At 46.9% G+C, this 13,503-nt stretch overlaps 2 protein-coding genes across 6 annotated transcripts; one reads left to right on the top strand and one right to left on the bottom strand.

The window, feature by feature from the left end:
* The first annotated feature begins 1,572 nt into the window (after positions 1–1,572).
* LOC109737654 (putative F-box/LRR-repeat protein At5g02930) lies at positions 1,573–5,913 on the top strand. 4 transcript variants are annotated; one of them, XR_002226623.4, is made up of 5 exons: positions 1,573–1,867; positions 1,975–2,819; positions 3,272–3,428; positions 3,518–3,719; positions 4,327–4,826. XR_002226623.4 is itself a non-coding variant. In XM_040393033.3 (5 exons), exons 2-4 carry the CDS (start codon positions 1,992–1,994, stop codon positions 3,695–3,697), a joined length of 1,179 nt encoding a protein of 392 aa, XP_040248967.1. In that variant the 5' UTR covers positions 1,587–1,867; positions 1,975–1,991; the 3' UTR covers positions 3,698–3,719; positions 5,725–5,913. The 4 variants fall into 4 exon arrangements, 3 of the variants coding, with proteins under 3 accessions (XP_040248967.1, XP_073358667.1, XP_020152369.1); XM_040393033.3 differs by lacking the exon at positions 4,327–4,826 and adding an exon at positions 5,725–5,913 and having other exon boundaries at positions 1,587–1,867; positions 3,258–3,428; XM_073502566.1 differs by having other exon boundaries at positions 1,587–1,867; positions 1,964–2,819; positions 3,258–3,428.
* On the bottom strand, positions 4,897–7,516 carry LOC109737653 (glucan endo-1,3-beta-glucosidase 8-like). 2 transcript variants are annotated; one of them, XM_020296779.2, is made up of 2 exons: positions 6,131–7,516; positions 4,897–4,986 (listed from the first exon to the last, which is right to left on the bottom strand). In XM_020296779.2, exons 1-2 carry the CDS (start codon positions 7,514–7,516, stop codon positions 4,897–4,899), a joined length of 1,476 nt encoding a protein of 491 aa, XP_020152368.1. The 2 variants fall into 2 exon arrangements, with proteins under 2 accessions (XP_020152368.1, XP_020152367.1); XM_020296778.4 differs by lacking the exon at positions 4,897–4,986 and having other exon boundaries at positions 6,014–7,516.
* Positions 7,517–13,503: the final 5,987 nt, after the last annotated feature.

Genomic DNA, 13,503 nt, shown 5'->3' with positions numbered 1-13,503 from the left:
CTCATATAAACATTCATCATGTATTTAAAAAAAGTTCAACTTGTATACAACAAATGTTCAACATGTATTTAAACAAGTCAACATGTATATGAAAATGATTTTAAAAAACATTAAAACGGTGGAGAAAACACAGAAAACTGAAGGAGAAAATCGCACCAAACCTTCTTAGAAAACGAGCGGAAGGTTTTTAAACCAATCCCCGCTGTAGGTTAAAACGGTTTGCTCACGCCATGTTGAATCGGCCCATCCAAGGGAGAGCTGCTAAGGTCTCGCTATACGCCAAACCATTTCACATAAAAGGATAGGTTTAACATTATGGGCGATACGGTCTTGCTATGACTTTTTCTCTCATGGAAATGGAATCATTATCACATACATATTTTATCCTTGTTTCTGTGGCATTATGGGCAATATGGACAGCTCGACGAAAGGCGATAAATGAACACATTTCCAGCCACCTATGTTTACCCATATACGTATATGTTTATCCGAAGTTTCATCAGTAACCTTGGCCAACTCCCAAAACCAAAACCAAATTATGTTGCAAGTACTCGTGCGAAGGATGATCACCTTGGTCCCCTCCGCTGTTCGGCTTCCTAAAGATTAACGCAGATGGTGTAGTCAAATATTCAGGACGGACGAGGAGCTGTTGCTACTGTGTGTCGGGATCAAAACAACACATACATGGGATCTCATCTATTACTCTTAATGGTGTCACCGATGTGGCTGTTCTTGATGCTCTGGCATACAGAGAAGCTCATCCTTTAGCAACTGATGTTCTGGCGACACATATTCTTATTTTCCGAGACAACAATTCGGTCATCAAAGATATAGAAGCCAATGTTTTGCGAACTCCTCCTCCTCCTCCTCACAAAGAATAATTTTAAAAAGTGCCAGCTTATTTGCAAGGCAAAACGTAGAAACTATGAGCTGATAGTTTAGCTAAGTTTTCTCTTTTACTTGATGCCGGTAGGCAGGTGTGCTCTTGGAGCCACATGATCTTCTAAAAAGGGTTTTTATCATTTATGCCATTAGTTATGTCCCATTACTCAGTTTTGCCACTAGATGTTACAACTGCTAAAAAATGCCATCGTTTCGTGAGATGGTTGCTCAAAAATGCAATTAGATATCTTAAAAATGCATCGTTCCATTAGGTGTTTGCTCAAAAATGCCATTGGACACCATCGTTGTCAGGTCAAACTCGTTGACCATGTTATATGGCGAAAAATACCCCTGTACCCAAATGTCAGTTCTCTGTATCTCACAATGATAAGTGTGGACCCCACTTGTCAAGAGTAAGCAAGCGAATAATTTTAGAGAAAAATAAGAACGATGTTGGGATCAAGTGGGACTCACACTTTGTTGTAGTGAGATAGAGGGAGAGCTGGCATGGTGTGTAGGTATTTTGGTCATTATAACATGGCAAACGAGATTTGAGCTGACAGTAATAATGTCCAGTGGCATTTTTGAGCATGCTTGAGCAGTTGAAATTCTTAGTGGCAAAACTCAGTAGTGAGACACAACCAATAACATAAATGATAAAAACCAACAAAAAAAGAAAGAAAATAAGCCAGACCCTTTAGCATTTGCGCGTGTGAGTCCTAAAAAAACATTTGTGCGCCTGCAGCGCCGAATCCCTCTGCCCAACGAGCTCGCCTCACCGTCGGGCCGGCCGGGCTGCCTCACCGCCGTGACACCGGAGCTCGCCGCGGATCGCCCCCAAGTCCCCTCCGGAACTCGCCGCGCGCCGCGCGCCGCCCCCCAACTCCCCCTACCCCAAGAATCCCCCGAAATCGCGCTCCCACTTCCGCTCTCCCTCCCTCGCCTAGTTGACTCCGTCACGCAGGGCTTCTTGCGGCGGCGCGAGGTGAGCCCATCCGGTGATAGATATTCCTGCAGCGCATCTTCTCCGGTGTGCCGTCTGCACCCGCTCCCTTCTCTTGACGTCAGCTGAACTCTGCAGCTTGGGTGCAGGCAACCTGTTCGACGAAATGTCCAGGAGGCTGAGCGAGGTGGGAAGCACGGCGGCCGTCGGCGAGCACCGCATCGGGGACCTCCCGGACGACCTGCTGGCGTACCTGATGTCGTTCCTGCCCTCGCGCGACTCCGTGCGGACGAGCGTGCTCGCCCGGCGCTGGCGCTCGCTCTGGAGGTCCGTGCCCGCCCTGCGCCTCGAGGACGACACGCGGGGCGACGGCGGGCCCAGGAGCAAGTTCGTCGACGAGCTGCTGCGCCGCCGCCACCCGACGCCTCTGAACGTATGTGACATCTGTTCCGATTACGACACTTTTCACTGCGAGGAGGCGTTCACACGCATCAAGCCGTGGCTCCGCTACGCTTTCTCGCATGACGTTCGGGCGCTGCGGGTTGTCGCTGGTTCGTTGACGACCAACCTGGTTCTGGTCTCGTCGCACCTGAAGAGGGTAGAGCTTTGTTTCATGCAGTTCAAAGGCTCTGTGAATTTCACGGGCTGTCGGGTGCTAGATGTGTTGGAGATGAAAGGCTGTAACATCCTTGCGAGCATCTTGTGTCAGTCAGTGCGACATCTTACCATCAAAGGGGGGTGTTTTGACGATAAAATCCGCCGTCGTATTTCTGCCCCAAATCTCATCAGCTTGAAACTAGCTCCATCCCAGGGTCTGACTCCATTGCTTGATAGCATGCCATCGCTGCTAACAGCATCTGTTGAATCCTTTGATCAGCAGTATCATTACTGTTTTGATGTACCATGTGAAGGGTGTGATAGGCAGGCAAGATTTCCTGTGGTTTTGGAAGGCTTGTCTGCTGCTACAAATTTGGAGTTAACAACTGATGATGAGGTATGCTCCCGTTTTTGCTAATTCCTAATTGCTGTTTGTCATCTGCTAGCTCTCGTTTATGTTTGTATCCAGATATCTGTCAGTACAAGCATATTGCACAAGCTCATTATGTGCATGGTTGTTTTCACCGTTTCACATGTTTGAATCTTGATGTTTCTATGTACTCGTCTGCAATATGCATACCTCTACTTGATACTTTAGTCATATGTATACTGTTATCGTATGTAGGATTGAGATTAATTTGTGAGTAATATTTCTGAGTAGACCAGAAAGTGGCAAAGTACAACTTCGGATATAGATCTCATTATCTGGTAACACTTAATTAACTTAATTTCTATGAAAAATAAGAACCACCAGAAAGTTTCCAAAGCATGTACTTCTGTATCTCAAAAAGCATCGTGTACTTGTTTTGTTTTTAACCCCCTTCATTCTGTCCAGTTATCTATTTTCAGAATGGATTTGAAATGGTGCCCCATGTTTAGCAAGCTCAAATGCTTGTTGCTGAACAAATGGTGTGTGGCTGATTATTTCACTGGATTGGTTTACTTCCTACAGCACTCACCAATTCTAGAGACGCTGACACTTCTGCTTGATTTTCAAACTCACGAGGTATATATTCTCAAAGTTTGATAGGTTTTTTCTTTGAAGTTGCCATGTACCTCCTGCTGACTTCAGGAAAATATTTCTGTTTGCTACAGAAATGGCATGTGATGGAAACATATGGAATCTATGACCCAAAGGAACAATCACCACTATCGAAGCATCTCAAGGTAGTCAAAATCATACGCAGCTCAACAAAGGAAGATGTTATAGTTGACCATATCCTAAAGATCCTCTGTGCCCATGGAGTGCCTTCCGAGCAAATTGACATCCAATAGAACTTTCTTCTGCTGTTCGACTGTAAGTAACCAAACCAGTCTTCATGATTATGTCTTTGATAGTGGGCATATGTATGTACATAGTGTGCTCGGATATGTATAGTTCCGACCGACCTAGTTTGAAGCAGCATTCCGTACTAGTTTTTGTTGCACCATTTCTACACCCACCATAATAGCATGCATTTCAATCCGTGGCACTGGCACCACAATGTCATAATAATAGAAAGTATGAAGTAAGGATCAAATGTTTGATTGGTCAAACTAGCAGATGCGAACTAAAGGCAGGCAGCACCGAAGGCAGGAAGACTTTGCAAGTGTCTATCCATTTCGTCTTCGTAATAGGATTGGTTTGGGGCAGTTTTAGCGAGTTGCTATTTTGTTGCCTGTAGATCGAGTAAATGGTCAATTGATCCGCTACGCTATGAATCAACAAAGTTAAACCTTGTGTTGAGTTTAATGTTAATAGCAAACTATCCTTCCAACATTCCCATGACTAGATCAAGTGGCTTGCTGGTCCAGTGACCATCCAATCAGTGAATAATCTCTCATAAAGTTTCCCCTGCATCTGTCTACTGCTTCTTCCAACCTGGACTCTGATGTTCTCATTGTTTCCTCTGTTTTCTATTCAGGCTTCCATTTTGAGCTGGCTCTGTGTCCCTGGATCGCACCAGGAAGGAAGTTGCTGCGTTTTTGTCTACCATACCACCCCAGGATGCGCCTCCCCGTGTCCTGTTCACATATATGACCTTATATGTAAACAGTTGTATGTATGTCTTGCTTGGATGCAGTCGGAGCATGTTGTTATAGTGTCTGTCACCGTGGTCCTCCTCGCGCGCTTTATGCTCATTTCCTCAACTCGGCGGCAAGCCTGAGCTGCCAAGATGATGTTTCAGGGACCCTGTCTAGTGTTGGTTGTTCCAGGATCGCGCTAGGTTGATTCCAGAACTAAATTCCGCCTTGTGGCTAGGATCGGTTTCCAGATGCGTGTGTATACTAACTAAAACCACACCCTTTGCATATCTTCTTATGTCTCTCCCCCAAAAACACAGAGATACACCCTTGTGGAAGTTGCTTGAACCAAAGGATGAAAGATGTTTCTTTTTGTCGCGCTGCTGCTGCTGATGAGATTTGCACTTTCTGTTCTGCTGGATTTTTTTTTTCCGAGTGGTTGCTAGATTTTTTGTGAAAAGAAATATAATTCAGGCTGCGTGGATGTAAATACTTGGTGGAATCAAGTATAGGTCTCTGGTTACCAGAATTACGAGCGAATTCGTGGATATGTTGTATGTCTCCGGTTACCAGAATTGGGGACAAATACTTCTTCGTGTGAATCTCTTTGTTTCGCAAGCGATCCTGCTAGCCAATCACACACAGTATGGTGATCCAGAGTGCATGCTATGCTGATCACGAAATTCGATCCACTGGATGGATGTTTTCCCTTTCTTTTGCTGCACACGGCTTCGTCACTAGACTGTAATTAAGTGCCAAGAGCTAGCAGTTCATTAGTCCAAGGTATTACACTGAAGCTCAAAAAAAAAAAGGTATCACACTGAATACATGGACTGTGAGACTCTATGTAGTAGTGGTTAGACTGGTGTAGAGCATCCTTATACTATAGATAGGTTGTTTATGCCTACTCAGCAACACATCATATGATTGCTATTCAGTCATATGGAGCTATCAATTCATTAGTAGTTCATGATCATACTGTATTTTTACTCACTATGACTGATGTTTTTGCATGATTGTCCGCCTTTTAGTGATTCCAGCACCTGTATCACTGTTGCTTCGTTATGAATCACACATTTTTCAAAACTAATAAATCATAACAGCTTTTACTCAAAAAGATATGCGTCACATATGGTACTTGTAATGTTCTCTAACAAAAGTTCTTGCACCATATCTAGATCTCAAACGATGGCTATTCTGTTTGCGGACAGATGTTCCTGCCTTACATTCTTAAATTCTTCTTCTAACATGGTAAAGTTACCAGTTTCTGATGCAATTTTGATCGCGACTGCATGCAGGTGGGTGAACTTCACCATCGATCTTGAAGCACGGGTGGGAATGGTGATGTCTTCGTTCACTGTCTTCAGGCTGGCCATCTTCTTTGGGGCTGCAAGCTACAAAATTTACTCGAGCTTTTCATATTTGGATTGTTTACACAATTTATGCATTGCACCCTCCAGTTCAGAGCAAGCATTTTCCTCGATTTAGTTCATGATTTTCCGGGCATCGGTGCTTGTATTTTTCTCGATTTATTTCAAGATTTTCGACGCGTGGGTGCTAGACGTGACGTGCCTGCCGAACAAATGAATCATCCGATTTCCTCCCCTGATGTCTACATGATAAAACCCGTCGTCATGACACGAGAGCATGCGCGACCAACATGGCCAGCAGCAGCGACGATGCGGGCCATCGGCGTGCCGGGACGGTGGCGGCGCTGATGATCTGGACGGGGAAGAGGCATTCCTTGGTGGAGGCGTTCTTGTCAGAGATGGTGGCGAGGCCGTCGAAGTCGCAGGCGCGCACGTCCTGGTCCTGCATCTGGAAGTACATGTTGAAGGCGTAGGAGATGTTGCTCTTCTCGTCGAGGCCGTTGCAGGAGCAGCCGTACCCCAGCGCCGTGCAGTCGCCGCTGGCGCACGCGTACTGGATGTTCCCCGGCAGCTTGTCCTTGCCCTCCTCCTTGGCGGCCTCGTCGTCGAACACGCACCACTGCTTGGGCAGGTACTCCACGCCGGACACGGCCGTGAGCTGCTTGTCGTTGCCCTTTCCCGACAGGTCCATGGCGAACTTGGGCTTGCCGTCGTAGGTGAGGATGCCCCAGTGGCGCTCGAAGTTGCCCGGCGCGATGCTCTTCATGTCCTCGTCGAAGAGGCCGAAGAGGTAGACGTCCATCTTGCCCTGCCGGAGGTGGGTGCCCTCGTTCTTGGCCAGCTTCTTGAGGAGGCCGTCGTAGAAGCGGCGCGCGAGCTTGGGGTTGGCGTTCTTGTTGCCGTCGGTGGGCCAGCCGACCTCGCCGATGATGACCTTGAGGCCGGGCACGCCGGCCTTCTTGAGCGCGCTGACGAGGGTGTCGTAGTTGGCGTCGAACACGTTGGAGTAGCTGACGCCGCCGTTGTCCTGGATGCTGCGGCCGCCGTCGAAGAAGGCGAACTCGAAGGGGAAGTTGTCGCTCTGGTAGAGGCTGAGGAAGGGGTAGATGTTGACGACGAAGGGCGCGCCGTGGTCGTGCATGAACTTGACCATGTCGGTCATGACGCCGTCGATGTCGGGCCGGAACTTGCCCTCGGACGGCTTGTCGCCGACGTAGACGTCGGCGTTGAGCGGGACGGTGGCCTTGACCGTGTCGCCGATCCCGGCCTCGTCCAGCGCCTTCTGGATGTTCTTGAGCGCCGGCACGGTGGTCTCCATGAAGCTGCCGTTGTAGCTCTTGAGGAAGGGCTCGTTCCCCACGGCCACGTAGCGGAGCTTGAGCCTGTCCCCGTAGCTGGTGGCGTTCTCCGCCACCCAGTCCTCGGCGTTGCCGTAGCTGGTCATCGCCTCCAGCATGTCGTTGGGGATGCCGAGCATGACCTCGATGCCGGAGTCGAGCAGCGCGCCGACGGGCCAGGGGTCCGCGTCGAACAGCTTCACCTTCATGATCCCGTTGGCCTTGAGCATCCTCACCACCTCGGAGGGGTCCAGCTGGTGCGTGCACTGCGATCCCCAGTTCACGCCGAGGTCCACGGCGGAGCTCGAGGCCGACGCCGGGGACACGCCCGCGGCGAGTAGCAGCGCGGCCACGCCGGCCAGCAGCCGCAGGAGCGGAGCCATGCCGGGGTGATCAATTCCTTGCTCCGGCGTGATCGTAGTTCGTTTTGGTACGTTGGGATCTGGTGGTGCTAGCTCGTGGTTGGTGTCCCTCCTCCTCGCGGGGCTGTGGAAAGCAAAGGAGAGGAGAGGAAAATGGCGGGGAAACCGGTTGGAGTTTCACCCATTTCTCCATGCACACGTGCACATGCATGGTACTCCCTCCTTTCCGGTTTACAGGGCTTATCTCAAAATTTTAGTTTTTCCATTTTATAAGGCTCAATTTGGTTGTTCCCCATCACAAGTTCAGATTCTAAGGTGCATTAAATAATTGAATGCAAGTATTAAGAGAAAATTGACCAATGCATGTACTTTATGCATGCATGCATTGCAATTAATACATTGGTAAACATAATTTTTTGAGAAAACAAGAGCATTAATTGCGTACTTTTGCAAATTACAAAAAGTATTTAACCACTCACCATCTACCTTGGTTGGTGAGATTTTTGAATTGAGCCCTATAAACCGGAAAGGAGGGAGTAACTTATTTATTCGCTAAATTTGCAACTTCAAACATTTTACGAGTCGATTAATCCAAACTGGTGCAGGTATATTGATCAATATCTCCTTTACCACCTACACATTGTCAGGAGGTAAAAAATTAGAAGAAAAAAAATGAGTAGTTAGGCCACTCTTCATATATGATGTATGCAAAATAATACCTTTTTTTGGAAGAAAATAATACTTTTCGTTTCTTCCTAGGGCTTGATTGAAGATGAGCCCAGGGCAAAGAGAAACCATGGGATCTAATGATGATTATCAATTTTTCGTTTCCAGGGGTAGTCATTCGTTTTCTAGGTGAGCATAAAACCATACCATATCAATCTTGTGAAAGAACCTTAGCAATTTTGTGATATGGACAGTATTGCAGTTTAAGGGCCATCTGCCATCACATAATGAATAAGAGTCCATCCAAGAGGTGGACAGCGCGGACGGGAGGTTTATCCTCAATCTCGCTGCTGACAGTGACCGTCGCTTTGTGCTAAAGTCGCAACCTTGGCATTTCAAGCGTGACGGTCTCATCTTCGCCGAGTTCGACGGCAAGGGGGATCCGGCAGAGGTCGACCTTGGTGTCATGGCCATATGGGTCCAGGTACGCGATCTTCCATTCGAGCTTAAGACTGAGAGCATAGGGTGGTCTCTCGAGGATCAACTAGGAGAGGTGTTGGAGCTTTCTCACCAAAACCATGTAATTGTTGAAAAATACCTGCGGGTGCATGTCAAGATATTACTGCATGAACCTCTAAAGAGTTCTGTAGAGTTTACACCTCTAGGTAGTTCTAAGGTTTTTAAGTATGATGTAAAGTATGAAAAGCTTCCCCTGTACTGCGAGTGTTGTGGCATTGTTGGCCACACTTCTGAGAGGTTTTGTAAAATCCCTCATGATAAGAGGGTTGTTTGTTATCCTAGAAACCTTTGTGTAGAACCCTACTGGAAGAGCCAAGGCGCTAGTAAGAGGGGTCTCCTCTTCGGGAACTACCCACGCGACGGCAAGAATTCTTCTTCAGGCACCGTCAACAACACCGCCAAGCCCATGGACGTCGTCAAGGTGGCCACTGTCGTGAGAGGACTCACGGTCTCGGACAAAGGGGCCACCTCATCTGTCAAGTTGACACTCGGTCAGGAGGGCCGGGATCGGGGGTTCATGGCGCCTGCTCCGGCTGGCGCATCACTTGGCCGGGAGGACCAGGCAGGCGCGCCGGCTGGTTCTGGCGAGCGAGACGGGCGGGGCAAAGTGCCTCTGGTGGACCCGCAACATGGAGGATCGCACGACCAGGAGGGTCAAGTGCGCCACACTACTGGTCTGGACCAGTCTCTCCTGGGGGGTCTGACGCCCAAGTCCTCTCAGGCGCTGGGAATGCCCAGTCTAGTCCCAACTCATGGGGCTGATGCTGATGGATTTCTTTTCCAGCCGGGTGTGCTGGAGGCATTAACAAACGATGTTGCTGCAAGAATGGGTACGGCAGGTGGCGACCCAGAAAATAATGTCGTACGTTTTAAGTTCAGTGCAGGAAAAAACCATACGAAGGGAAGCTCAAAAAAGAGAGAAAAAAAAGAAAGGGGGAGCAAACAGAGCTGAGGATGCTCGCAAGAAAGTTTTAGGGAAAAAAGGGGACATTCTTTTGGGGTCCAACCGACGGGTAGTGACTTAGAGTTCTCTTTTGAGAAAGAGATGGACAGCTATGAGCACATGTTATATGGCGATGTAACCGCCTCATCCAAATGGGTGTGTACTGGTAGAGTTGAGGTAGTCCAGGACAAGGAGGGGGGTGTTACGCACGTAGCAAAGGAGATAGACGAGAAGGAGGAAGAATATACTTCGCAAGGTGTGGAGTCGGTGGGCGAAGAGAAAGATGAGAATGGCACATCGGTGGCCTCCGAGGAGGAGGACCGCCGGGCCAAATGAAAATCCTAGGATGGAACTGCCGTGGTATGCTCTCCAACACGGCAGTTCGTGAGCTTCTGGAACTACAGGAGCGTACAAGGGCAGAGTTAATTTTCCTTTCTGAATCTCATTTGAATAAGTGTAAAGCCGACGAGCTTCGTCGTGTCCTAGGTTTTGATTCTATGTTTGTAGTGGAAAGTGATGGTCGGGCCGGTGGCCTTGTTATGTTTTATCATAAGTCGAATAAAATCGAGTTGAACTATGTATCGTCTTATTTTATTGATGTTCTGTTTATGTATGAGGATGTTGTACAGTGGCGGTTCACGGGCTTTTATGGTCATCCGAACTGGAACAAACGTCATCTATCTTGGGATGATATTCATAATTTACATAGTAAGGGCGACCACCCTTGGGTGGTTTTGGGGGATTTTAATGAAATTTTATATCCCTCGGAAAAAGAGGGCGGTAATGCAAGACCAAAATGGAATGATGAGGGATTTTCGTGAATGCCTTATGGACTGTGGGCTGGAAGACTTAGGTTACAGGGGCGACCCTTTTACTTGGAGTAGAGGTGAAATTCGAGAGCGTCTCGATCGGGCAGTTTGTAATGTGGGGTGGGCACATAAATTTCCTCGTGCAGCGGTGATTAATGAAGAACATGTCCATTCTGATCATCGGCCGCTGGTCTTGGACATGGATTATTTGGATGACAATATTTTCAGACAACCAGAGGGGCGCGTGAAGCAATTTGAAGCTAGATGGTTAAAGGAAGAGACTGTCACTGAAATTGTTAAGGCTTCTTGGGAAAGAGCAAAGTTAGCAGGTATTGGCCCTTCACTGGCTGATCGAACGAGAGCCGTGCATGCCGATTTGCACACTTGGGATCGTGTAACTCTCAAGGGCCCGAAGCGGAGAATTAATAAATTAAAAAAGAGTTAGAGAGACTGAGGCGTGGTCCCTTGAACACAGAATCACGGTGCCGACAGAAGGAGATTATTGTGGTAATTGAGAACCTATTGGACCAAGAGGAAATTTTCTGGCTACAAAGAGGTCGCGCAAACTGGTTGATGCACGGGGACCGTAATACATCGTTCTTCCACAACGCAGCCACAACCAGGAAAAAGAGAAATAATATAAAGAAACTTTTAGATGATTCTGGGATTTGGAGAGAAGGTAAGGAGCTGAAGAATCACATTACTGATTATTTTTCAAAACTCTTCACGTCGGAAGTCCAGCATTCGAATCAAGAGGTTTTGTCCCTAGTTTGTAGGAGAGTGATGACTGAAATGAACAATGCTCTTCTTGCCCCTTATACTGCTGAAGATGTTCGCAAGGCGCTGTTCGAGATTGGGGACTTAAAAGCTCCAGGGCCAGATGGATTCCATGCTATCTTCTATAAAAGATTTTGGCCTATGTTAGGGGATGATCTAGTTGAGGAGGTCCTACAAGCCATCAATACGTGTACTATACCAGCTGGTTGGAACGATACGGCGATTGTGATGATCCCAAAGGTTAACACATCGGAAAAAGTAACCCAATTTAGGCCGATCAGCTTATGCAATATGGTAAATAAAATAATTGCAAAGATGGTGGCCCTTCGTTTGAAGGTTCTCCTGCCAGATATTATAAGCCCGACTCAGAGTGCTTTTGTGCCTGGCAGACTGATAACGGATAATATATTGGTAGCTTATGAGTGTTTTCACACAATCAAGAATAAAAGAGAAGGTAGAGAGGGCTTGTGTGCTATTAAACTTGATATGCACAAAGCTTATGACAGAGTTGAGTGGCCTTTTTCGAAGGAGATTATGCTGAGACTGGGCTTCCGTCAAGATTGGGTGAAATTAATTATGCAATGCGTCTCAACTGTCGAATACAGAGTAAGGATTAACGCGGAGGATAGTGAGAGTTTTAAGCCTACAAGGGGTTTGAGGCAGGGTGACCCATTGTCACCATACCTTTTCTTGTTGTGCACAGAGGGATTGAATGCTCTACTTACACGGGCGGAGGAAATTGGAAATATTTCAGGAGTAAAAGTTTGTAGAGATGCCCCGCCCATCACAAACCTTCTCTTTGCGGATGATTCTTTGATTCTCATGAAAGCCAACCAACAAAATGCGGAAGCTCTGAAAACAGTGTTAGATTTATAATGTCAGGCATCGGGACAATTGGTAAGCATTGAAAAATCCAGCATTTTCTTTAGCCCAAACACGAAGGTGGAGATTAGGGAACAATTGTGTACAACGCTGAATATAATGACAGAGGCCCTCAGTGATAAATATTTGGGCTTGCCAGCAAATGTGGGTGTAGATAAAACAGACTGTTTCCAATTTCTGATTGAACGGATTGTCAAGAAAATTAGTGGCTGGAAGGAAAAATTATTGTCTGCCGGGGGAAAGGAGATCCCGCTCAAGGCTGTGATCCAAGCCATACCCACCTATGCAATGTCGGTCTTTAAAATTCCTAAAAAAAATTGTAAAGGAATCATTGACGCGATAGCACATTTCTGGTGGGGAGATGAGGAGAACCAGAGGAGGATGCACTGGATGGCCTGGTGGAAAATGTGCGTACCTAAAAACCAAGGAGGGATGGGATTTCGTGATATTCACTGTTTCAATCTGGCACTGCTCGCCAAACAGGCATAGCGCCTTCTGGATAATCCTGATTTTTTGTGTGCTACAATTCTAAGGGCTAAATACTATCCTGATGGCGATCTGTTAAATTCTAAGCAAAAGAAAGGCTCTTCTTTTACCTGGCAAAGTATTATGGCTGGCATAAATTCTCTGAAACGTGGCTATATTTGGCGTGTGGGGAATGGACACAATATAAATATTTGGGAAGATGCCTGGATCCCAAATTGTGATACTAGAAAAGTTGTGACACCTAAGGGGGGACAACTGTTAACTAAGGTGGGTAATTTGATTGATCCTGTTTTGAATTCTTGGGACGAAGATCTGATTACACAAACAATGTGGCCCATTGATGTTCAACGGATTCTCTCAATTCCAATCTCACAACATGATATGCCAGATTTCATTGCTTGGAGTTATACGAAAAAGGTATGTTCTCGGTTCGGTCTGCTTATTTTGTGGAGTGGGACCATCAGTATGGAAGTAGACTAAGACATTCTAATGGGATGGGGCGAAGCACAGTTAATCCTATTTGGAGTAAGATATGGAAGTTATCGTGTCCGGCAAAAGTCAAAGTTTTTATATGGCGTACATTACATGGAACGCTTCCGTGTCGGGTTACGCTCGCAAATAGACATATGAAGGTCACGCCCATTTGCCCTACTTGCTCTGAGGGTTCTGAAGATACAAAGCATATGCTTTTCCTTTGCAGTAGAGCAAAGGAGGTTTGGACAAGGCTGGGGATGGATGATATCTTTGATAAAGCTTGCAAGGTTGACCTTGCGGGAGAGGCGGTGCTGGAATACCTACTACTTCTGCCAGATCAAGATTTGAGGATAATGGGTTATCACAATGTGCGTGAAATGATTGCTGTCTCAGCATGGTATCTATGGTGGGAAAGACGGAAGTTAGTGCACAAGGAGACAACTCAGAATGCA

Source organism: Aegilops tauschii, chromosome 6 (genome assembly GCF_002575655.3).
Source record: "Aegilops tauschii subsp. strangulata cultivar AL8/78 chromosome 6, Aet v6.0, whole genome shotgun sequence".
In the NCBI taxonomy this organism is placed as follows: Eukaryota; Viridiplantae; Streptophyta; class Magnoliopsida; order Poales; family Poaceae; genus Aegilops; species Aegilops tauschii.
This window is presented reverse-complemented; position numbering and strand designations above follow the sequence as displayed.

What these genes read in the sequence shown, in the direction of transcription:
- LOC109737654 (XM_040393033.3), top strand. Translation starts at nt 1,992, where the DNA reads ATGTCCAGGAGGCTGAGCGAGGTGGGAAGCACGGCGGCCGTCGGCGAG. An exon ending in AGTTAACAACTGATGATGAG is followed by an intron (nt 2,820 to 3,257) that starts GTATGCTCCCGT and finishes CATTCTGTCCAG; the next exon opens with TTATCTATTTTCAGAATGGA. An exon ending in TTGATTTTCAAACTCACGAG is followed by an intron (nt 3,429 to 3,517) that starts GTATATATTCTC and finishes TGTTTGCTACAG; the next exon opens with AAATGGCATGTGATGGAAAC.
- LOC109737653 (XM_020296779.2), bottom strand. Translation starts at nt 7,516, where the DNA reads ATGGCTCCGCTCCTGCGGCTGCTGGCCGGCGTGGCCGCGCTGCTACTC. An exon ending in AGATCATCAGCGCCGCCACC is followed by an intron (nt 4,987 to 6,130) that starts GTCCCGGCACGC and finishes TGGTAACCGGAG; the next exon opens with ACATACAACATATCCACGAA.